This window comes from Mus pahari, chromosome X (genome assembly GCF_900095145.1).
Source record: "Mus pahari chromosome X, PAHARI_EIJ_v1.1, whole genome shotgun sequence".
Lineage (NCBI taxonomy): Eukaryota > Metazoa > Chordata > Mammalia > Rodentia > Muridae > Mus > Mus pahari.
In genome coordinates this window covers 109,377,015-109,404,199 of record NC_034613.1, presented here as the reverse complement: position 1 = coordinate 109,404,199, position 27,185 = coordinate 109,377,015, and the positions used below count along the sequence as shown (strand labels likewise).

The following is a 27,185-nucleotide window of genomic DNA, read 5'->3' as shown; positions in this document are numbered from 1 at the left end:
TAATAAAAAAAAAAACAGAAAACAAAAAAACAAAAAAGCAAAACAAAACAAAACAACAATTGGCAGCAGAGTAATGACAGAGAGCTACGAGGCCTAGAAATAAGTACAAAAATAGCTAAGTAGCATCAACCATGATCTGACATAAGGATTGCAGACTGTATACAGTTAAAGTGAATTTAAAGCCAACTATTGCATTTCTGGTGTTTGTTAATTGTGACATAATGATCAGGATCACAAGAAAGCAAAGGAACTAGAAGAGGCTGAGACATAGAGTTAAAGGCAATGCAGAACTTAAACATACTGTGTTTGAAAGAATTAGGAAAGCAAACAGCTGAAAGCAAACAGTCTTTTTCAAGATGGAAAAGACAGTGCTCACATAATCAAAATGAGAAAAATAAAGAGCTAAAGGTCCTAAGCAAAAATTTTCTCTCATAAACCTTGGATTTTCATTTTCATAGATGTACATGAGAACATAGATCTTAAAACCAGAAATATGCTTCATGAGAGATACTGGAGGAGGACAAAGCAGATCAACATAGAATACAGGCAGGAGGGAAGGGGAGAGAAGCAGAGATGGAGGATAGGCAAAAACAAAATGTGTATGGAAATTCTATAGTGAACCAAATTAATAATATTTATCATTATTTTTAATTAATTAATTTTATTTTTCTCACTCAAGATTTTATCCCCTGCCTGTATACCCTCCGACTGTTTCACATCCCATACCTCCTCCATGCCCCCTGTCTCCATGAGAATGTCCCCACCCCGTCTAATTTCCCTGCGGTCTCCAGTCTCTTGAGGATTAGGTGCATCTTCTCTGACTGAACCTAAACCCAGAAGTCCTCTGCTGTATGTGCCTTGGGGGCCTCATATCAGTGGGTGTATGCTGGCTGTTTGGTGGTCCATTGTTTGAGAGATTTAAGGGCTCCAGGTTGATTGAGAACTGCTGGTCCTCCTACAGGGTTGCCATTCTCCTTAGAATTAAAAGCTACTTTGAAAAAAAAGTAAACTCTTGGAATCAGAAAAATAAAGAACAAAAGATATAAAACAGAACAAAAAGAAGAGGAGCATAGTATTATGGAAGAAAACAGGAGGAATTTAGAAAGTTTTGATCAATAATGCCAAAGGTGGTCCTTTTTACACAATGGGAGTCACTAGTACATACCATTGCAAAAATAAATACAGTTACTCAACTTTGAAACAGACTGAAAAATTAAGGTATACTTCAATTCAGAATTTATCTTGTGACAATGAAAAGACAACTCTATTGTGCAAAGTTTTGAATATATGTCTATGTGTGTGCACACACACAAATGGATGTCTGTATTGTCTTCCATCTTCTTTCGCAAAATCAGTGGATAGAGGTTCTATTTTTACATATTACAAGCCTTGCTCCCCTCCCAGAATCATTGGCTATTGTTTCTCTATTAGAAAACACAGTACCAATGACATTCTTCTCCCTCAAGGGCAACTTCAAATATCACTTAATTAGATACTACTTCTATACTTCTCAGATTTGCTGAGAATTTAAATGAGCTAACATATTGCTTAGAAGATTATGTGATATATCATTTACAAAGGATATTTTAAATTTGTAACTTGTAGGAGTCCACATCAAAGACATGGATTTGAGTAGGGAGAGAAATGTCCCCTTCACATTTATCAGGTGATTTGCTAGAAATCAGTTAATTATTAACCTACAGAAGCAAATGAAAATATGCATGGAGAAGATAAACCTGTATATCTGTGAGCACAGACATGCTAATGAATATAAATATATCAATGTATAATGATATATTTAATGGATGTAAAATGATAATTGGTGAAGATGAATGATAGAAAATAGGCAAAGTGTTCCTGGAAAGACAGAAGAAAAATTGCACTAAAAACAGAATAAGCTGGGGTATTCAGAGGCCAAGCAAAAAGAATGGTGCCCAGAGAAGCAAAGAAAACAAAATTTTCAAGGAGGACATGCTGATCAATGGTGACAAGTAGCCATGACTGAGGAAATCATTGGATTTTGAAATTAGACCATCATTAGAGTTTTGAGTTTTGTTGTTTTACTATTGGAACTGTGAGAAAACTCAGTTGTGAGAGGAAAGTTAGACAATAGAGAAAATAAATATAGATTATTTTTCTAGAGATGAGTACTATGAAATGAAAAGGAGGAAGAGAGGCCAACAACTGTAAATAAGTTGAAGTGAAGGAAATAAAGTGGGGGAGCCTGAACAGTGCAAATAAGCAGAAGGAAAGGCAACAAAGAGAGCACATGTAGGGATGTGATTTATCCTCGACCTGTTTCTTCTACCACCGAAAATAATGAAAATCCTATCATAGCTGAGCTAGAAAACATCTGTAAGAAGTTGTTAGTTTAAAATATAATTAGTTCAGTATTTTAACAGAATTACTTCATGACATTCTAATAAGAAGTCTCAGGACACTACCAAAATAGAAAAGTAATTCTGTTAAAATACAACACGAATTACATTTTAAACAAGAGATTTTAACTTTTGTTTTTAATTTCACTATTCTGAACACATTTTATAACTTTTAGAAGATATTTCCTCATTCATATTAAATATGCCTAATAAACCTACTTCACAATTCTTAGGAGAGTACTAGGCTCTGTATATAATAAATTACTAAATTTTGTAGCTCATTAAAATAGGAAATTTCAAATTGTAGTTTGCATATGTTTGCATCTGTAATCAGTATTCAACAATTTCTTGAATATTTAGCAAGATGTCTATAATTTCTCCATATGGCACTTGTTAAACACTTGCTACTTAATCATTCTATTCTGTGCAGCACCATGAAGGCCAGAGAATGTCAGCAGTGTTTCATTGTCTGGGATAAACTATTCTACAATGACAAAGGCATGTTAATATGGAGGTGATACTATAATGAACATACAATATATTTCGAGATGCTTATATCCCAAAGCCATAAGTTCAAGCCATCATTCTAAATCATAAGGGCTGTGTGGTTCTGAAAGGATTGATTACTTAGCCTGCTTGCAATTCAGTTCCCTTGTTAGTAAACTGAAGATAATTCAGAATTGTGGCTGAAATTTCATTTCAAGATTTTTTTAAGAATGTAAATGTACTTGCCCATATATGGGAAACTGTTCCAAATGTAATGAAAACTTTGATTCTAAATAAAATGTGTGAGTCTTCCTAATTTTTGGAAGCAAAGTTCAAGATTATTATCTGTGTGTCTGGAAGTGAAAAAAATCTAGTGAGAAAAGCAGAGCCAACACAGCAATAGAGACAAAACATTATAGAAGACATCTAAAAGAGCTTTCCTTAGAAAGTATGAAATTCCATTGAGACAAAACATAATAACATGAATAACTCAGTCACAGATTAGAAAACACTACGGGGAAATCTCAATTTTAAAAACACTAATGCATAAGAAGCATACTATAAAAAGTTTATCGACATACTCATCATAGAAGTAAAATACTTTTAAAATATCCAAAGAAACATTATGATAATCCTACAGGCTCTCTGTGTCTCTGTCTCTCTCTCTGTCTCTCTTTGTCTCCCTCTGTGTCTCTCTCTCTCTTTCTCTCTGCCAAGGTTTCTAACTTTGAGAAAAATGATGCCAATATTTTATAACACAATAAAAAAATCAATGGTGTTAGTTTCACATCAAGCAGAAAATTTTTACATGTACTTTCTATAAAATGACATGAAAAATTAAATACAAAAGGAAAATCTCTTTAAGTGATGATCTTCATGGAGCATCAAGTGGAAGATACACTATCTAACACAAAAAGCACTTTGATATCAAATTCTGACTCATACACCTGGCTGCTTAAAAAGTACCATGCTTTGAAATCATACCTGACTATTCTCTTATATTTCCATAAAAGTCTACAAGCTCTATTAAGTTGTTCAAATAATAGTACTGACTGAGGTATTAGCGCTTTAGTCCAGATTACTGCTAAGGATTTGATTTCACAATAAATATGAAACTATGGTATCAATGATAATAATGCATAATAAAGGTGACTTAAAATGAAAAAAAACTTGGATAAACACAAATAATTGTGCTTCTATAGTCTGTTTTATAAATGTCAGCCAAAAGGTGGTGTAATAACAGGTATTCCAAAAAGTTGAACAACTCTTCAACTGATTCATAACAAAATAACCCTACCTGGAGATGCAAGGCTTCATTATTTTCTAAGCCTTCCACAATTGGTGAAAATCTTTCTCTACTATTTCGTTCAGCTGCAGCAGTGATGCCCCCTAAAAGTTTGTCTAAACTGTAAACCAAAACAAGATAAAATAGAAATGAGAAATACTTCTTATACACACGTAATCATAGTTCATTCTGTATTTTTAAATTAGTGTTTGGTATTTTATAGGGCATTGCAATTTTGACATATTTTTTAAATAGACAAATCTTTCAAATACTTGCAATAATAAGACAAAGCTTTGAATGATCCTCACCGAGTAACTAAGCTGAGCTATGTAACATATGTATTATTTCACATGCTAGTTTTTACACATGCTATTTATCTACAAATTTATACTATGCTTTCTTTTTCATAGAGAACTTCATTTCATATTAACATACAAGATAAAGTAAAATATAATAGTACAACAGTACAAAAATAAAAGCATGTAGCTGATTCGATTAAAGAAGTCAAATTGGGATCTGGGTAGATAGCTTAAAAGTTAATAGCATTGGCTGTTCTTCTAGAAAGATTTACAACACCCAGTGAGTTGACTGTGTTCGTGTACTTGTGCATGTGTGTGTATGTGTGTCCTGTGTGTCTACCCCGTGTTTCCCAAAATAACTATTTGAATTTTTAACACATTTCCAATTGACTAATGATGGCTTTACTGGGACAAAATTTCATGTGTTCACTTTAAATTAAACCTTTAACCAGTTTGGACTATACAATATCCAAAAAGTGAGATATAAAATAAAATATATATAAATATTTATAAAATAAGTATGTCAACCAAAAACGTTCTAAGATCTACTATTTTTTCAAGTTACCAAAAAGTAATAAAAATACTAACTTCACAGGTGTAATTTTTCAATACAATAAATAGAACATATCAATACTTACATGTTCTCTTCCCCGACAATGCAAATAGCAGAAAGGATTTTTACTATTTCAGTCATCATATTCTGTTGTTTCGGGTCAATTGCTCTTGCCAACAGTAAAAGGCTTCTCTCGTCTCCTAGAATCCTTTGCAGTCCAAACTAAAGAAAACAAACAAAAGAACTCTCATTAAAATTTAAATGTCTATGGAATATAGTTTTCATTTAAAATAAACCCAAAATGAAAGAAAATTCAAAAAGCAATATCTTTAGGGTAGTGTTATATGTAATTATGTAAATTCCCCTCAAATGCAGTTATTCTTTGTATTTTATGTGAAATGAGTACATCTTAGAATTTTGTGGCTTCAAGAAAAATGATTTATTTTATTCCTCAGGAAAGTTTTTTTTAATATTCAGAAAATATGGAAACAATACTTGTTTAACAAACAAGAATATATAGAACAAATATTGACTATACTTTCTAAAGACATTTTTTATGTCATAACATATCCATAGCAGCGTGGGATTTTTGGTTAATTTTTCCAATATATTTGCATTGAAAATTAAGGTACACAGAGGAGCCAAAATGCTAAAAAGCTTCCATGGATACTATGTGCTAGTTAAAGTAATACAAATATGGTATGGAGCTTCCCTAATTTACTTGACCATATACCTCATCTCCTAGGCAGTAACAAGCATCAGGGATTCAGAGATATAGCACTTGGGATTCCTTACATATCACAGTAAGATGGGCAAAGAAGTATCAGTTTCAGTTATTTTCTAGGAATGACCCCAAATGTGTACAGATGCACTCACAACTGCCTATTAGTAGACTTTCAAGACAAAAGTTAATATTAAGTTATAGTAAGTTAATTTAATGTATTTTACCTTTGTCTCACCAAGTATATTTCTGATATCTCATTAAAAGTTTGCTTCATTTTACACCTCCATGGCATCATCACATTTCATTGGAAACTTTTACAAAATAACATATGAACAGCATGCTGCTTCTTAATTTAACTTCTATGAGAAAAGTTGGCCTGGCTAAACTTTTTAATATGACTTTAACTGTGGGTCTGAATAAATAAGAAAACATTCAGATTGTAAAATGGTTTCTGATGTAAGTAACCTCAACTTCGAGGACAAAAAGAATAACATTCAATTCATTTCACAAGAAATTTACTTTCCTCGATTTGGAAAATGTATTCCAACTTAAAATGAATATATCACTGTGTGTTTTCTATTCAGAAGGTCTATTTTATGGATTGTTTCCCATGCTTGTAATTTAAAGGACTCATTTATTCATGTGGTGAAGATTCAACTCATAAACATAGAGTAACAAAAATTTCTGTTTAGAATAATTTAAATTAAATCATCATGTTCTTCAAAACTGCCAAACAGTTAAGAAAAAAAAGTGAGTCTTAACATACTTGAGTACTACCTGTGGGACTAGGGCTCTGTAGGAAATCCTACTGTTATAACTTTCTTTAGTCACTATTCTAATTATAATGAGTTGTTATCTTATAAAACTATGATAGTTGACAACATGAATCAATAAGAATAGAGAACAAAAGCTCCCATAGCTCAATTTACAGAGGAAAAGACTGCTTAGCCAGAGGCTAAGTTATTTTTCAAAGGCCGTGTCTACTGAGGAATGGCAAAATATGAACTGTATCTCTGATTTCGGGTGCTGTGTTCTCTTTCTATAAAGTTACTACTTTTGTTTGTCAGTTTCAGAAAGAGATTCTTCTTGAGCTTTGGAGAAACAATGTTCAATTTAAGTTCATTGCTGTTAGGAATTAGATGCCATGACATGTGTGATCTAAATTCCAAAAGCACAGAAATTCTGTACTAGAACTGATGGGAGTTACTATTAGAAAATTCCAGATGCGTCAGTGAGATGGCTCAGGAGATGAAGGTACTCAATAAAATGCCTGACAACTGAAGCTTGATCCCTGGAACCCACATGGTGCAAAAAGAGAAGTGACTCCCTCAAGTTATACTTTGACCTTCAAACATACGTATCTGTGCATCATACCTATACATAATTCAATGTAAAAACAATGTTGGTACAAGTGAGGAGACGAAGGATTTCATTAACAATCATGTTCCATACTGCATGTGCCAATAATATTATTTGCTGGTTAATATGGGCATGTGATACAGACAGTAATATATAATCACACATGACAAAGAAAGAGTGTTTTTACATATTACTTAAATATACAATATTATTGCATTGATTTTTAACAGTTATACTTTACATTTAGCAAGTTTCTAGTTATTGTTATAATTAGTGTTTCATTAAGTACTTTGAGGTTATTAAAATATCATCTAAAGGACATTATGTAATTAAGCAAACTGATTAGTCAGTTATTTTATCTGTATGTTTCCACAATATTGTATAATACAAACAATTTTATACATACATGAAAATCCATTCTGTCCTCCATAGATTTCTTTTATGCATAATAAACAACTAAAAGTGATTCAACATCAAAATATATCTCAGCCTTATAACACTCTCACAAAACTACATGAAACTTATCCCTACCCTTGAAATTTCCATATATATAATAAAATTTTGTTATCTATATGGAAATTATGACATTTAAATTTTCATAGTACTTGGGATTAAGAGATCCTTCAGCAGTTAAGAGTACACACTGCTGGGCTGGTGAGATGGCTCAGTGGGTAAGAGCACCCGACTGCTCTTCCGAAGGTCCTGAGTTCAAATCCCAGCAATCACATGGTGGCTCACAACCATCTGTAACAAGATCTGACGCCCTCTTCTGGAGCAACAGAGTACTTACATATAATAAATAAATAAATAAAATATTAAAACAAAAAAAGAGTACACACTGCTCTTATAAAGAACACAGGTTCAATTCCTAGTATCCACCTTAGACAGCTCAAGTCTTTAGCTTGAGTTCTAGGGAATCTGAATTTTTTACAACCTCAATGGGTATCTGCAAGCACGTGCTGTACATAAATTTATCTAGCAAAACATACACATAAATAAATCTTTTTTTTTAAGTTAATTCACCATGTCATTTTTATTTAAGTTTAAAAGCCATCCTTGTGTGATAGAAAGAGAAGTGAGTAACTGTAGAATATAATAAGCAAATCAAAATAAAAATAACACATAATGAACACAAAGGGATTGTCCCAGGATGCAACCTCTCCCTGACAGTAACAAACTTTGGCATGTTTATTCACAAATGAGATATCCCATAATGATAATATAAACATGATACTGGTAAACACTTTATAACTTTGTTGCTTTTGAACTCTGTGGTTTATCTGCTTTAGGCATTTGCATGAAAATGAGTTATACCATTTACCTTTCCAAGGGAGATACCAAAACCTAACCTAGAGCCTTTCTCTTTGCCTAACCTCTCTGGGTCTATGGATTATGACTCAGCTGTTAAAGGCTAGGATCAAACCAAAAATAAATCTTTTAAAATAAATAAAATTTCATAATCGTGAAAGGAAAATATACCATCTGAGAGCTAACCTAATATTGTTGACATAATTGAAAAATACACCTGAAATATTATGTGAAGCAAAATACACCTTTAAAGCCCATTAAAGAAAACAAAGGGTAATCTGTATTATAAACATATTACTGAAACTAGAATAAGTACCCAGTATTTTATTTGTTGCTTACTTACATAGTGTCAAGCAAGATCCCCCTTTCATAGCAGAGGGAGAATTAAATGACATTTACCTTATTATTCATAAATGCTTTCAGGCACTGAATGACTTTGTACTGATTCTTCTTGTCGATATTTTCTTGCCTAAATCAGTAAAAAAATATAAGTTATATTAGGTTGCATTTAATTTTTCCCCATGTGTAAAAGGTTTTAAATATTTATTCTTACTGTTTTTTGTCCAGAAGCTTCTCCAGCACATCCAGTAAGACTCCAAGTCCTTCATAGCCAAAGTTGTTAACCCAGCTAAGAATTAAAAAGAATATATAAGTAAGTTCCATACTTAGCATAGTAGATATTAAAAAATAAAATTTTAGTTTTCAAATATGATATACTGCCTTTCTGCTATTATCTTTTTCCTCTGTGATAAAAGGCTAGACTCTGCAGATGACCCTGATTTCCTCATCTAAATCCCAAACCTCGCTTCATGGTTTCCTCGTGCCTATACAGCACTGCATAAGATATTTCACCAGCTTCACATACTTAAGTCAGAATTTATGAGCTAAATTTATCTCACACAATTTCTATTCTCACAAATCAACTCCTCCTCCACTCTTCAATATTCTCTTAATAACACCATTACCTTTTGATTCCCTTAGATTTGAAATACTGGCTTAATTGTTTGACCTGCCATTCTCTTTCACCTTTTCATTTATTCTGGTCATTTCATAAACAGGTGCAGAGCATCTACGAGGTTCCAAGTATGTGTGCAACACAGATATAATGGGCAACATAACTAAGCCCTTACCCTCTTGGAACTTACTACCTACAAATAGAGAGATAGATAATGAATAAGTAACAATTTGTATAAACATTAGTGCTTTGGAGCAATGAAGACAAATAACTTTTGTTAAACAACTGAAAGAGCAAGATGTTGTTATCTACTATGTGGCCAGGAATAGATTCTATGATAAGATGCTATCTGAATAAAACACGGAAGATAGATAGAACTGTAATGAGTAATCAGAAAACTGATTGCTAAGATGTTAAATACTGTGTTTGGAATGTTCCATCAACTCTGTGGGAGGGAATAAATTAGTTGGATTGAAAAAATAGCAGAAGATTACACATCACTTATGTTAAAACACTAAACCATTGGGTATCTAGTTATGAATGTTTCAACTTCTACCATGCTTCCTCTAAGTGCTCTTCTGTCCCTTTCATGGTTTATGCGTAAACCTATTTTAACACTATATTAGCTTATTATATTATTATATTAGCTTATGGCTGAAAAATTCCAGGGGTGGTCTATGTAGCTACATTTTTATTTCTTTTATTAATTTTGGATTTAAAATATCTGACTGAACACTTCACAACATTTTTTAGTCCAAATATCCACTGAAATTGCCTCAATGATCCCTGATCCTAACATTTTCATAGAGTCTAATCTATCTTTCCAGCCTTCAGTTTAGTTTTATAGCACATTTCCACTGGAATCAGACAAATGTTCACTTCAGGACTTCTCTCAGAACTTTCTCTGTTAATTTATTTATTCTTTCTTCTAAGAAGAACACCACAATATCATCTCTTAAGGCCTCCAAGTATTAAATGACTATTTTTAACCATTAGTGATCTCTGCATACCCTGGAAATCTTCAACCAAATTTGGGTTATTGCTTAAGAAAGCTCTCTATAATTACCACATCCAGGGATCCATCCCATAATCAGCCACCAAATGCAGACACTATTGCATATGCCAGCAAGATTTTGCTGAAAGGACACTGATATAGCTGTCTCTTGTGAGGCTATGCCAATGCCTGGCAAACACAGAAGTGGATGCTCACAGTCATCTATTGGATTGAACACCGGGTCCCCAATGGAGGAGCTAAAGAAAGTACCCAAGGAGCTGAAGAAGTCTCCAACCCTATAGATGGAACAACAATATGAACTAACCTAACCAGTACCCCCAGAGCTCATGTCTCTAGCTGCATATGTAGCAGAAGATGGCTTATTCAGCCATCACTGGGAAGAGAGGCCCCTTGGTCTTGCAAACTTTATATGGCCCAGTACAGGGGAATGCCAGGGCCAAGAAGTGGGAGTGGGTGGGTAGGGGAGCAGGGCAGGGGAAGGGTATAGGAGATTTTTGGGATAGCATTTAAAATGTAAATGAAGAAAATATCTAATAATTTTTTTAAAAAAGAAATCTCTCTATAATCTTTTTTTTTTTTTGCTTTTTACTTATTTATTAATTTACACTCCAGAATTCATTCCTCCCCATCCACACTCCAACTGTTCCACATGCAATACCTCCTACCCAAAGCCCTGTCTCCAAGAGGATGTCTCCACCCGTACATCTCACTCCACAAGATCTCTAAACACCCTGGGGCCTCCTGTCTCTTGAGGGTTAAGTGAATCATCCCTGATTGAGCTGAGACCTGGCAGTCCTCTGCCCTTTATGTGTTGGGGGGCTTTTATCAGCTGGTGTATGCTGCCTGGTTGGTGGTCCAATGTTTGAGAGATTTCGGGGGTCCAGAATACCCAAGATACAGTTCTCTCTATAATCTTTTTACTTAATGTCTCCCATGGCTTTTATTATATACCTTGTCATTTCATTTGTATTATTAATACCCTAAATATACTATATTTTATCAGATATTTCTTTATCATTCATTGTCCCTATTAGAGTAGCTTACATATAATATATGAGATATTTGTAAACAATAAATATTTACTAATTTAAATTTAGATCCAATTTGGATTAAAAGAATAGGCAATCATGTTTCACAAAGTTAAATAAGCACACAGAAGGTTGTAAAATAGTTATTAGAATTTATACTACCTACATACATATATAAATGTTGCAACAATGAGCAGAGAATATGAGGCCCCATAGAAACCATGTAAGCACTATACCACTGAGGTCATGTATGCCACAGATACTCCATATATTAAAACCATGTGTTTATGTATTCCATAGTGTTTAAACTTCCTCTGGTGGTGAATAAGTCTGGCTCCCATAGGCTTATATATTTGAATAATTTGGTCCTTCATTGATAGAACCACTTGAAAAGGATTAGGTGATATAGGCTTGCTGGATTAGGACTGTCACAGTGGGGCAGGCTTTGGGATTTCAAATGCTCATAAAATTCCCAATTAGCTATCTGTGCTTCAGGATCTGAATCAGGATGGAATCTCCCAGCTACTGCTCCAGCACCATGGCTGATAGCCTCCCACAATGATGGATTCTATCCCTCTGAAACTGTAGGTTCCCAATAAATCTTTTTTTCTATCTTTTGCCTTCATCATGGTATCACAACAAAGAAATACAAAATTAACGGAAAACATGGTCACCTCATATCTACCTAAGATAAATATATCAACATAGCAAAAAAGTGTATTTTTAATCAGATTATCAGTGAGAGTCATCAGATTATTGAAGGTATAATATAAAACAGCTGATAATTAGAACCAGTCACATCCTCAATTGTATAGAAAGTCATTTTAAATGAATATAGCTTTTATTTCCAAAATGAAACAAGAATTCAATATTGTATTGTCATTATAACTGGCAGTGAGCTACTATTCATTTTCGGCATGTAGTCATCCAATGCAATGAGCTATTGTCGCAATGATTCTTAATAATCAGTGACTTAGTGGTACAAAGATAAAGGGACATCAGTTCTAAATATAATGTGCAGTATTAAATCCATCCCAGAGAGAAATCTATAAATATGATCATAGAACAATAGCATGGATCAACCTTAACATCATAGGAGTCTAAAAAAAAAAAAAACCTGTATTTACAGCCTTCAGAATCTGCTTTGACATTTGAGAAGAAAAAAATCATCGAGTTCTTCAAATTTAATGCTTAGAAATTATATTTGATTATAAATATTACTCATGTTTTCTTTATACCTAGCACTATTAAATTATTAGAATTATTTCTTCATCTGGGAAAGTATATGACAAAAGAGAATGATTTATATTTATTCATTTGAAATCAGTCACCCACAAATGCCATACTACCTAACAATGGATGGTTAAGAGCATTTTGGATTCATTCAGTGAAAATTATTGTTATTTTAAAAAATTATAGCCGAGCGTGGTGGCACACGCCTTTAATCCCAGCACTTGTGAGGCATAGGCAGGCGGATTTCTGAGTTCGAGCCCAGCCTGGTCTACAAAGTGAGTTCCAGGACAGTCAGGGCTACACAGAGAAACCCTGTCTCGAAAAAAAAAACAAAAGAAAAGAAAAAAAGAAAAAATTTATTGTTATTTTTTAAATGGATTTCAGTTACATGATGAAATACTACTCAGCTATTAAGAATGGGTATTGGGTGGGGGGAAAGGACTAAAGCCCTAAGGGCCAGCAGAAAGAATGGAAAGAGGCAACCTCAGGAGGTAGGAGGTAGGAAGACCCTCCAGAATGTACCAGAGACTTGGGAGGTGAGAGACTCTCAGGAATTATAGGGAGAGGCCTTAGATGAAATGCCCTATAGAGGGGAGAGGGAACTTACAGAGCCCACTTCCAGAAGAAAGTCAGAGAATCAAGTGAGGGATGCAGTTGCCATCCCACAGTCAAAACTCTGACCCATAATCGTTCCCGTCTGAAAGAAATACAGAGATGGACATGGAGAAGAGCCTGAGGAAAAGAAGGTTTAGTGACAGGCCCAAAGTGTGATCCAGCTCAGGAGAAGTATTTTACTTCTATGATGAGTACGTCAATAAACTTTTTATAGTATGCTTCTTATGCCTGACACTATTACTAAGGCTATGAAGCACTCACAAAAAGGGATCTATCATGACCACCCTCCGAAAGGCCCAACAAGCAACTGAATGAGTCAGATGCAGATATTTGCACCCAACCAACAGAAGCTGCTGACCCCTGTGGTTGAATTATGGAAAAGCTAGAAGAAACAGAGGAGAAGGGCGACCCTGTAGGAGGACCAGCAGTCTCAATTAACCTGGACTCCCAAGATCTCTCATGAACTGGACCACCAACCAGGCAACATACATGAGTTGATATAAAGCCCCCAACAGCAGAAGACTGCCTGGTCTGGGTTTAGTCAGAGATGCTGCACCTAACCCTCAAGAAACTGGAGGGCCCAGGGAGTTTAGAGGTCTGGTGGGGTCAGGGGTGGGGGTAGGGACATCCTCATGGAGACAGGGGACTGGAATGAGGTTTGGGATGTGGAACAGTCAGACGGTGGAATGGAAGAGATATAAAATCTGGAGTGTTAAATACATACATACATTACATAATCTGAAACTTAAGGGTAAAAGGATAAGTTTACTTATTACAAATTAGGGAGTAAGAAGTCTGAGCTGAGAATGCATCTGGATAATGAAAGAGTAAACCTAGACAGAGACTGCAGTTTTCACAGGAGAAAAGGACCCCATGAGGATTGGTGGTAGGGGACTGAACTAAACATGGTGAACCCTGATTATACTCAGGAACTCAATAAATAATCCCCCCTATCCTCTTTTTCTTGCCAACTCCATTTCTCTCTCTCAGGTATCAAGCAATGTACAGCCTCTTGCTGTATTCTCTCCGACACTCGTAGCATTAGGTAGGTAGGCATATGCAACAAAACCATATAAAGACAAAAAAAGAAAAAAAAAAGGCAGGATGAAACAGCTTTAATTAAAACAACTGTTGGCTAGGTTTCAAGACTGGGCGTTTGTTTGTTTGTTAAAAAACGATAACACCCAAACTAAGTGTTGCTCTAATTATGTACCTCAAACCAGCACCACCAATGTCATTGTGAATGTGCTAATAATTCAAATTGTGGGCCATACACAAAAACTATAGAATCAATCCCCAGGGGAGGTGAGATGGCAGCCAAGTATGCTTGACTGTGATTAAAAGCGACTGTAATGATTGGTAAATTTTAAAATCACTGGCATAGAAAAGAGGTTTTTTTTCTTTATGAAGTACAGGCACTCTTTGGGAAGTGAGACATGGGCTAAGAACAACCCTAGACTATGGTATAAACTGTCCCCGCAACCAAAAACCATCTCACTACCAGAGGATACAAAACTAGGATAGAAGTCAAGCTGCTGACACAAGCTTTATAAAGTACATCAATTGCAGCACTTATAGAATAGTAATTGAGGCATATAGAACTATAATAATACATTTGATGATGGTATTTAAAATCTAACTTGGGGAATGTACTTTAAGAAATAAATGACCCCATGTTATCTCAACCTGAATATAAATTCCAATTCACTGTAGATGGAAAAAGTTGCAAGGGACACAAAAGGAAAGAATAATACAAAAGGAAAAATATGAAGAATGCTATTTGGTAACTTCCATAATCATCTAGAATCAGATTTTTCCTTTCTTTTATACTCAGTCAGAATTAACACAAGTGTCGTGTAATTTAATAGATTCTACTCAACAGAATCACTACATATTTTTATATATTTTTACAACACCTCACTGAAGATTGCATGATTGCTACAAAAGTACACTGAGTTTATACCTACAAACACAGAATAAATGCCTTCTTTACAGTCTAGTTCATATATTTATATAGACCACTTTACAATCCATGTTATTATCGATTTCTAATGTCCTAAGACTTATAAGAAATCATTGAATTACTGCTAAAGGAAGAGATCCAGAGTCTATCTGAAATTACCACTGAAAATTGGAGCAAGAAAGCTATTCATGAAAAATGAAGAAGAAAATACATGTTAATGGCATTGGCATTCCCAATGCTTACTCAACAGTTAAGAGAACAACCTTTCATCCATCAATCCATCAATGGGTTATAATCTGTGAGCCATGCCAGTGATGGGTAAAAATGCCTAAGTTTTACAGGCGAATAAACACAGATTTAGATACATGTATGTGTGTATGTGTTTGTGAGTGTGTGCATGTGTGTGCATGTGTAGATCTCACATGGGCATGTGCTTTTGTATTCTACGAAACTGCATTTTTAATGCTGGAAACTCATAAGAAACTAGGTTACAAATTATCAACACCAACACCAGACTGAAATTTGTTTTTCATGTTCACTTAATGCAGGATTGAGAACAGTACCTACATACAATTTGTAACCACAAAATAGGAAAACAAACATATAAGATAGGCAGACAGAGTTAATATTTATTTTTCTAACATATTACAACCCAAACCTTTGACTGTTCTTCGGCTTCTATAGCCCAGATATAGACAAAGTCTGGGTTGAAATCAACCAATTAGAAACAAAGTGAACAATATGAGATCTGGTTCTTTGAGAAAATCAACCATAAAACACCTAACAAAAGAACACAAAGACAGTATCCAAATTAACAAAATCAGAAATGAAAATGAATACATAAGAGAAACTGAGTAAATTCAAAATTCATCAGAACCAACCACAAAAGCCTCTCCAAAACTGGAAAATCTAGATGAAATGGATGCTTTTCTAGACAGATACCACATACCAAAGTTAAACAAAGATCAGGTAAACTATATAAACAGTCCCATAACCCCTTAGGAAATAGAAATATTCATTAAAGACCTCTCAACCAAAATAAGCCCAGGGCCAGATGGTTTTAGTGGAGAATTCTTACATACCTTCAAAGAAGAGCTAATGCCAATACTCCTCCAACTATTCCATGAAATAGAAACAGAAGGAAAACTACCTAATTCATTCTGTGAAGTCACAGTTATTCAGATACCTAAGCCACAAAAAGACCCAACAAAGAAAGAGAGCTTCAGGCCAATATCACTTATAAGTACAATGCAAAATATTCAATAAAAGTCTCTCAAACTAAATCCAAGAACACATCATTCACCATGTTCAAGTAGTCTTCATCCCAGAAATACAGGAATGGTTTAATATACAAAAATCCATCAATGTAATAAAGTATGTAAACGAACTCAAGGAAAAAAAAATCACATGATCATTTAATTAGATGCTGAAAAGGCCTTGGAAAAACTACCACACCCCTTCATGTTAAAAGTCCTGGAGAGATCAGGAATACATGGCACATAGTTAAACATAATAAAACCAATATATAGCCAACCAACAGTCAACACCAAATTAAATACAGGGAAACTAAAATCAATCTCACTAAAATAAGGACAAGACATCATATTTTTGAGTCATACAGCACAGAGAAGTCTTTTAGAAGAACTTTTATTCTTCTAGGAACTTCACTACTACTAGCTAGCTTTCAAAATCCTGGAAGTTGCTATACATACTACGAAAGCCTATGAACACTGCAAGCTATAATAACCACTGCCCAGGCAAAATACTAGTACAAAAGTAGTATGAAAGTCATGAGTGGATTTGAGGCCCACTCTTCAATATGTATGGCGCAAATGGCATCATCAGGATCAAGAACCTGTAACTAGATAGGACCTAGAGGAGAACGTACTTCTATTAGCCTGCTAAACTGACTTACTATTAAACCAAAGCACAATGAAATTTTTATACTGAAATAAATACATCTCTCAAGGTTCCTCAGTGAAGTTTCATTTTGCAGTACATGATTAACACATAGAACTGTAACTTAAGTGGCAAGGAACATAAGATTGTAGCATGCTTATTCCTAAATATGACATCTATATCACAACCTCTGCTCTCAAAGCTCAAAGATAATCATCTCAGAAAAGGAGTTGGAAAACTTTGAAGTGTCAGAGGCAGCAGATAACTACAATGAAATGGTGTTTTCAAGACACAGTGTAGCAGGTACACATATGAACTACAGCAGCTGGGATAGCATGCATGGGACTTATTTTATCTCAAGATAGACAAAAAAAAAAAAAACCCACAAAAAAAACCCCCATTGCCTAGAGTGGGGGATTCAGGCATGAAGTTCCACTCCTTGATGGAGGGCTATTGATAATTGAAACCTGCCTGGAAAAGAGTAGTTCTTTTTCTTTCTTTCTTTGTTTTCTTTAATGATACAGCCACTGGCATATTGACTGTGTTCCAATGGATGGCCACACACCCAAGAGTATATGCACACACAAATTAGACTCAGTGATTTAAATAAAACAATGAAGACATAGTTGGTTGTGTATAGAAATTAAGAGTAGATCTGGAAGGAGATAGGGTGAATAAAAAATATATAATGTCTAAAATTATCAAAAACTAATAAAATATTTTTAAATGACATGTATTGAAACTTAAAGTAAAAATTAGCTCCAAGTTTTCTGAATTTCAGATGTCATTATTTTAGAAGGTCTTACCTGATACTGATTGACACAATTAAAGGAAAGGAAACATTACATTGAATGGAAATAGGAAAAAATTTCATTTGAGACTAAATCCAAAAGAAAGCAAGATTCCTCTACATTATGTTCTCCGAGGCTAAAGCATTAAGATCTCCATAAAAAAATCTTTCTGTTTCATAAAACTTTAATATTTTATCCAAAAGAATACATTTATGTTTCGAGTTAGCCCATTGCATTTCAGGTAAATATACCCTTAATATTTGCTGAAAAGAGGAGTCTATTAGATAAATAAACAAATATAAAAGGAAACAGTGATCAAATGTTCAATTTGATTAGACTCTCTAGATTTGTAGCAACCTTTCAAAAGAATTTAAGGTAAAGGTTCTACACTGATACTTCTAACTTTCCTGGGGAATTCAGAAAGTGGGCAACAATTATAACACATGAAGCAAATAATTCAAGCTGCTCAAGAGAGTTAGAACAACATTGTAAGTGTGAACTTTCTGTAAATTTTAGACAAAACCATCTAATTTTAATACTATTGTTTCACCATCTTTAAAGAATGTTCCTGTTTAGCTAAATTAGCTTCATTGTTGCCCTTCTACAAAAATATACATCCATCAAAAAAAATGTTAAAGTAAAAAAGAATACAATGGAAATATATGTATGATCTGACAGAATTTAAATAAAATAAACATATATATATATCCATTTTGTCTATATAAAACAACAAAATAGTACTAGATACTTAAATTTCTTGAAAAGATTCATTTTCATAGTTTAATGCATGAACTGTATCTGACCAATTATAATATGACTATTTGATACAGTGCTGGCATTTCCAGCCATTTGTGCATAAGCTTTGAAGCTGACACTTGCTGAAAACTTTATTTGGACTGATTTACAAAAAGGTTGAATGTGTCAATTTCCAGATTTGACTCTCAAAGGTTTTGACTTCAGTGCTGTAATAAATTACAATTTCCATAGAAATTCCCAAAGAAAACATCCTCTCTCTCTCTCTCTCTCTCTCTCTCTCTCTCTCTCTGCATTCATTCTCTCCATCAGGTTCACTAGCAAGATTCTGCTATGTCTCATGTGATTCATACACTTTCAAGAGGAGAAAATGTGCCTCGTTTCAGGATGATAATATTATATAAAAACAAATTTCTTTTCCACATTGTTATAACAAGATGCTGTACTACCTCAAGTTACACAAAAATATCTCCTTACAAAACAAGTTTAACTATAACTTTTCCTCAGAAAACACTTTCCTATTTATTAAAATCAATTTCTTATACGGCCTAAATTACTCTTGAGATAGTCAAGGAAATAGCTGTAACTGTATCTAGTTTAAATATCAACAGGCTAAGCAGTGAGGAATATTCTCCTCCACTCCTGCCTTTAAAAGCTGTTATAAAAGTATAATATAAAGTCATATTCTATAATGGGATAAATGATGTACAGTGTGAACAAAAAGAAAAATTAACTCATCAACCTACAGTAAATAGGAGAGAAGCGAGAACAAAATACATTCCACATTTTCAAGTCAAAGTCAGTCTTACTTTACATCTTAATATGTCTGAAATTGTAACTATAATTATTTTAGGACACTTGCTAAATCTAATAGCTTAGTGATATAACCATTCAAATTTACAATAAAATGTTAACTTCCACAGGAAAAAAAAGTATTGGTTTATTCTCTTAAGCTAAGTAATATAGCTAAAATTCTATCATGTACTCCACAGGACATCCAATTTCTCTTGATTCCATTGAATTATATTAAAATAAATTTATTCCAAGAAATCAGATTCCTAATCTGAAAACCCTGAAAATGAAAACAGAGCTGATAGAGTTTATCTGTTATAAATAAAAGAAGTCCTTGAATGCAATTCGTGAAAAACAATATCATTAGCATAAAACTCAGGCTCAAACTCCTTTTCCTAACCCAATTTATGTATTTTGCTATCTGATTCTTCTGAACAGTAAACAAGTGGTAAAAGAAGTTTCTCGAAATTTAAGAAGGGTAAGGAAAGTTGAAGGACAATTGCTCTTTGATGAATACAGAACAGAACAGCAACCTTTTTTCTCACCTATCAGGTACAATGTGAAAACCATGCAATTAACAACTCATTATAGATGATGATTGCTATGTAGACAAAGATCAAACAAATTTAATGTTCACGGATATTTTTAGCACAGGATATCTACACATAGATAATGGTCTTAAAAGAACCATTTCTTTGGGTGTTCTCTGTGGACTGAATTTTCATATGTAAATGTTGTTTACTGAGAACATGATTTTTAAAGATAGGAAGTTTTGTTTATTCTGTGTTAAGCTTTATGTTTTATTTTAAATATATCTACTTAAAGCTGGGGGATAAACTGGAGATTCTATATTTTTGTCTGAATGCATAAGGTTAAATAAATTTTTACTCATTGTATTTTAAGTGTTGAAAACTGTATATATTTATAGTACCCACATGACTTATTCATATACCTGTCCATCATAGACACACGTTTCTCATATCCTTATCAAATACCAAAAACAATCAGAATCTAGCATATTTCAATTGCTAGTTTCCTCCTATTCAAGCTCATTATCAACAACTAATGTAAAAAAATCATCAATTAAGCCAAGCCTCCTGCAAGAAATCTAAAATCCATGCCACTCAGAAGATTGAATCCAAAGGATCACAAGTTCAAGGTCAGTCTGGGTTAGAACATGAAATCAAGTCAAACACAATATAGGCAATTAGGTTTGATTCTGTCTCAAAAGTTAGGGAGAGAGAAAGAGAAGAAGAATGGGAGGTCAGACAGCCAATATAAATCAATATATAATGTTTAATTCCCAGTATTATCTCCAAAACAATTAGGTGATACCAATTTTTCAAGTTGTTTTCATTTTAAAATATAAATTATACTTTAGATGCATAAATCAAAATCTGAAAGGCATCTTCTTTTTATTTACTTTGTGTTCTATCATACAATAAAAACAGTAGAGATACCTAAAAATAGACTTTTTGTTGCATAGTATTCTATACACTGTACTTGACATATACAGCAGGAGGGTCATAATGGGACCCTGTTTATCCCATCCACCATCCACATAACAAAATAAAACAGCCAGGAAAACCTACTTTTATTTCTTACTGCATGGGGTTATCAAAACACAGAAACTTAAATATAAATATTTAAAAATAACTTCAAGAACTATCATTGAAAAGTGTTCTGATAGAGTATGTATCAAGTATCTGGAGAATGTGCAATACTGGCTTTTAGTATGGGAATAACAGTCTTTGTTTGGCCTATCAGATGCCTTTACCATCAAGAATGTTGCAGACTACCATATTCCATCACTTTCAGCTAAACTTCCTTCATTTTCTCTTTATGGTTTGCCTCACTTTCAGTGATTATACTGAAATTTCCAAAAATTCAGTGACCTCTGGTTTTTGTATGACCAGCCTCTTCATCTGTCAAATGTCTCTTTCTAATGTCAAAATGTCTCTTTCAAAAAGGACTAAGGTCTGCACCGAAGTTCAACAATGAAATGAAAAATCTCTGTGAGTGATCAAAAATGAAAAGAAGAGCAAATAAGATGAAGTACTCTCTTAGAGACAAAGGGGAGGGGCATGCAGTGGGAGGTTCATGGATGGTAGACTAGGAAGGGGGATAATATTGACCGGGAAATAAACAAAATGATCAATTAAAAAAAAAAGATGACGTATACTGTTAAAGATGATTCCAGATCATACACACGGGGCTCGGGTTTAAAATTATGATGGGATAAATGAACTTTCCAAAATGAAAGATAGTTCAAGGATTAGAATTAAAAATAACAAAGAATTTCATGTAATTTCAGTCTGTTGTAAGCTCACAAACTGAAAAATCTAGCATTGTGCCTATAATATAAACACTCACAGTATGCAACTAACATGTCTCTTGAATCCTCAGAGAACTGTTAATTCGTATTTATCTAGTAGCCTTCATAGTGTTGCCTCAAAAATGTGTAGTCACAGGACTGAAATGTTAATCTTTATAGAACTGGTTCTTGCTCTTCAAAATCAAATATTCTACAACTGTATATTTTTGACAACCAGGTTCATTTAGAAGGGAAAAAAATATCATGAAATTGAATAGTGGAATCAACATGTGAATTACTATTATTTGTTAATAATTCAAAAATAATACGTTCAACTAGCAGACATGATAAATGATTTCCAATGTTCAACAAAAAAGAATAATGAGTGGCAATTAATTATATATTTCATAATGGATAATGGAGATAATTTTTAATGTCCATAGCACAAAAAATTTTGATAAGTGTTTAGAGTGATTTATGTTTCAATTACTCTGATCTGATCATTACACATTACATACATGTATTAAAATGTCAAGGCCTACCCTGTAAGTATATAAAAATAGTATCTGTCAATTAGAAGTTAAAAATAATAGTAGATAAGTAAATTAATAAAAGTGAAACAACGACTGACCGTAACAGATCATCTATACTGTTCCCAGAAGAAAGAAAAGATGAATAAGTAAACTAACAGAATACTTTCAAACTTAGTGTGTATGAAGGTTAAAGTCTATCCCACAGATGTGGTCTACTCATTTTAAAAGCATTATTTCATTTTTAATCAATGTTCCTAATGCTGGGCTTCAAAACACTACAAACTTTTTAAACATTTTCTATATGAAAGAAAATCCATCTAATCTATCTAATACAGATTTAGATCTGAATTTATTTCAAGATATTCTTTTATTCTGTGACAAATACTAATTCACATGGGGAAATTTATGATAACACAAATTTTTGAAAATCTGTTTATAATTCTTCAGTACCTTTTCATAAATGAATATTGAAAACAACTGATTTAAAAATGGGTCTCAAAGAAATTCATTAGGTAGCTTGACATCAAAGAAGGTTCAGTACAATATTAAAAAAAACTGCCCTTGACTTCTATTCATAACCAAGAGATGTAGGCCACAAAACGGGGGTGGGTGGTGCGAGGACTGGAGGCAATATGAATATTGTCAGCAACATTGGATTTTACAGAACCGATCTAACATTTAGATGTAGGCTGTTATGGAATGAAAGAAGGCTTTAAACTCATATCATGTTATAGGTTACTAAACTACCTCATCTGAAGCTTGTTTACATGTAAAAGAACACTCTAACATCCTGCTCTCTTCTCAATTTTGCCTATCATCAATTAAATATCAGTACAATTTTTTTCAGGTTGAAATTATCTGATGTGAGAGGCTATAAGCCTAAAGACTTGCTGATAGGTGGACAATCTCTCCTGAATTAACTGTTATCTACCAAAATAAAACATCTAGAATCACTGTGCATCTACTGTTGTCTAGTGCACATGAATCTTCTCTCAACAAACCACACAGAATACTTGGCTCTCCCTAGGTGTTAGCTGGCATCTTAATTGTGAATTGTCAGCTATCCAGCTCCTATCAAACTTGTAGCTGAGATGATATATATGCCTGGGGGAGAGCCTCCCAGGCATTTCCGAAGTACAATACACTTTCATAGCAGAGTAGGATATAGGAAAGCTGCAAACTAGTACTATTGCTGTAGGTCTGTGTAGAAACATAATGACCTTTGGCTCCATGTAGGAAAATAAAAAAACTCATTCATGGAGATACTGTTTTTTATGAAAATTTATTCCATTGTGATGTGCAGTACCTGTCATTTTAAAAGAATCATGAAATAAAATTATCCACATTTAATTAGGAAGCTGGCCTCTTCCCTTTAAATAACAAATGCATAATCTTTTGCCAGGTACAAAATTCTGTCTTTCGATATGTTGCTATCTACAACTCTTTTGTAGAAAGTACTTACACTCAGATCATTATGCCACAAGGACCAGACTTTTGGGAATGAACCACATTCTCTAACAATTTTAGATGGTTATTAAATATAGATTTAAATATCACTTGAATGAAAAATCTGACTTTATGGATTTTAACATGATCCACATGTTATGTGAAAATGAAACAAAAGCAAACACAAGAGCCACTATTCATTTTAATGTATACTGTAGTTCGCCCATTAAAACAATACTTCAGAAACTTCATCAGCATTGAGTGTGCCTAATTCATTTTAAAACCAATATAGGAAACAAAGATCTGTTTTCCTTCGATTATAACATATGATGCTGAGTGTGCCTAAGCAAAAATTGCATTTTAACCTAATAGTTCATGATTAAAAATTTAAAGTCTATTAATATTTAAAGTAGTTTTGTCAAATTAATCTGTAAATGTTTGATACTAAATGATAAAGTTAGCAAAGATTTGAAGAGAAGTCATATGAGTTGGCATAGTCGCAATGACTGCAGCATTTTATTTTCTGTGTATAAACAAACTACTACTGGTATTCTAAAACAGGTCATGTACTAGAAAATTAAAGCAAACAAACTCAAGACATCAATATTAAAACCTGCTTTAGTAATTCTATTCTAGTAATGCTACCTTCAGAACCTTGCTTACATTTTTTAAATCCTGTCTCCAGTTCTACATCATAAAACTTGCTTTAATTATTCCATTTTTATAGGTAACTCCATGTAAAGTGTTCTAAGAGTATTGATCTTTACCTACTTTTATATTAATTCCCTAAGTAATGTTGGCTGTGTTGCCAAGCTTTTAAAAAGTTTAATACAAGCCATTTAAATAATTATTAACACTCATAATTGAGAAAATAATAGCACTGCTAATTTGTACTGCTGTTGAGAATCAGCTACTTTCATTACAATGATTATGTTCAATGTATATTTATTAATATGCTAGAAAACATGTTTAAATCTACATGAAAGAAATTATCAAGAAAAAATGTGCCTGAGACAACTACACATTTGTAAAATTGAAAGGATTTCTTTTTCCTCTTTTCACAGATGTGATAACATTTACTAAAGGAGCTGGAAGTGAGCACAGACATTTTGCCTTGTGTTTGCCAGAAAGCTAGATACTAAGCAAATCAGAAGAAAACTTTCCAAATTTGCTAACGTATCCCTCAAGCTACAAGGCTATTTCTATGAAAACATATCTATGCAATCATAATTATATCATGCTCTGCTTTTAAAATGTTTCATTATTCTTCTAGAATGTCATACATGTATACAATGTATTTTGATCACATCCCTCATTTCCCTCCTCTGATGTCCCCCAGAACACTTTCAGTCAAATCTTCGTGTTTTCTGTTTTAAATGGTATATCCCACTGACTGCAATTTGTACTGGCTATGTGCGTCTGACTGTGAGACAATACAATCCACTGAAACATGGATAACCTAGTGCAGGTCACTTCAATGAAGAAAAGTGGCTCTCCATCCCCTTGTAGCTATAAACTGTGAATAGCTTCTCTGCAAGGAGTTAGGCCCTTTGAGACACTTACCCATCCTGCTACAATTTTGAATGGCTTGTTCTTCTACGGTTCTTATGCAGGTAACAACAGGTAACATGTGATAATGAACACAGCAACCAAGTAATGACCAATATTACACACAACCCTTCCCCAACCCTCCAGCTCTTACATTTTTATACTATTCTTCAAAACAGGGTTTGCTCTTCTAGTCATGTTTTGAGAAACCACTCTGACAGGCTTTATTTCTTCACATTTCTTTGACACTTCATGAAATATATTGCCAAATATCTATGTATCCTATAATGCTTTGACTGGGGAGAAATTTTCCAAACTCATTGGTCATTTCCCAGCAGGCATTCCTTCCTTTTATAAACTTTAGTAAGGGCATATAAACACAAGTCTATAAGCAAATTACTATTCAATCTAAATCACAGTCTAATGCAACATGTAATGACAGACTGGGCTTTTGCGTGGATTTTTTTAGGGTATTAAATAGAGTTATAAACCTTGCATTCCATTAATTGACTATGAAACTATCAAAAGACTATTGGGGTGGGTGGTGGCCTTTTATCCCAGCACTCAGGAGGCAGTGGCAAGTGGTTTCCTGAGTTTAAGGCCAGACTGGTTTACAAAGTGAGTTCCAGGTCGACCCCAGGCTACATACAGAAACCCCACACACACAAACAACCAAACACACACACACACACACACACACACACACACACACACACACACACACATTCATAAGCACACAAAAAAGTCTATTGTATTAAGCAGGCAATGCTGTCAGAAACTTATGAATACAGTTCAATCAAGCCAACATATTCTACTCCTCTGTAGAAGATGTTCCCTTTATTCTCTTACTCTAATTCCAGGTAAACATGCATAGGCATAAAATAGTGTCAGAGTAATGAAAACTATTTCTCCCTACTTGAGAAGCAAGATTATTACTGATGGTGGGTCAATATCCATAACAAATAATACATTTTTGTATATAATTTACACAGTATCAACTATTATGAAACAAATAAGAATGCAAGTGGGTCCCTTTGGCAGAAGAGAGTAAAATTAAAATTAGAAAAGCAGACATATGAGTATCAAACTATTATAGAATATACATGATGATGGAATGCACAGTAAAAGATTTGAGATTTGGCAAGCTAACTATAGTTAACAAAAGAACATTTTCAACAATTGCCTTTAGCAGAAAATAATATCATTGAATTACTTTCTTGGTATTTTATCATCTGAGTAACTAAATAATATATAAATTTGAAATTCTTGATTCCATTAAATATTAAAAATGTCTATTATTTAAACACTTTAAATGATCTTTTTTCTTGTTGTTGTTTTGTTTTTCGAGACAGGGTTTTTCTGTGCAGCTCTGACTGTCCTGGAAGTCACTCTGTATGTGTGTGTGTGTGTGTGTGTGTGTGTGTGTGTGTGTATTATTTTTTTAAAAAAAGAAACTAGATCCTGAACACAAAGTAAACTACTATAATTTTTCGTAATAATGGGAATCATACATAAGATGAAAAATACCTGGGTTCTTTTAAACATTGGATTCAATTCATAATTACACAAAAGTATTAGAATCTTCTTTCTTCAACATTTAAAAAAAATGTCTGAGAAATGAATGCCAGGCATGGTGGCACATGGTGGAATTTCTCTGTAAGTTTGGGGCTAACCCTGTCTACATAAATGAGTTTGAAGCCAGCCATGGCATCACAATGAAATCATGAAAGGATATAGGTACAGAGACAAAATTTAGAGCTAAGATGAAAGGATGGACTATCCAGAGAATACCCCANCCGGGGATCCATCCCATCATTAGCCACCAAACCAAGATACTATTGCACATGCCAGCAAGATTCTGCCAAAGAGACCCTGATATAGTGGCCTCTTGTGAGGCGATGCCAGTGC

The 27,185-nt window shown here is 33.7% G+C and overlaps 1 protein-coding gene across 2 annotated transcripts in view; it reads right to left on the bottom strand.

Annotated features, from left to right (window-relative positions):
• The window catches only part of Diaph2 (diaphanous related formin 2), a 696,731-nt gene that overhangs the window by 520,617 nt on the left and 148,929 nt on the right, over positions 1-27,185 (bottom strand). For both annotated transcript variants that reach the window (XM_021188630.2, XM_021188631.2), the window contains 4 exons: positions 8,946-9,020; positions 8,792-8,861; positions 5,087-5,223; positions 4,162-4,270 (listed from right to left, as the gene is read on the bottom strand). In XM_021188630.2, coding sequence (XP_021044289.1) covers positions 4,162-4,270; positions 5,087-5,223; positions 8,792-8,861; positions 8,946-9,020 — 391 coding nt within the window. The remainder of the gene's footprint in view (positions 1-4,161; positions 4,271-5,086; positions 5,224-8,791; positions 8,862-8,945; positions 9,021-27,185) is intronic.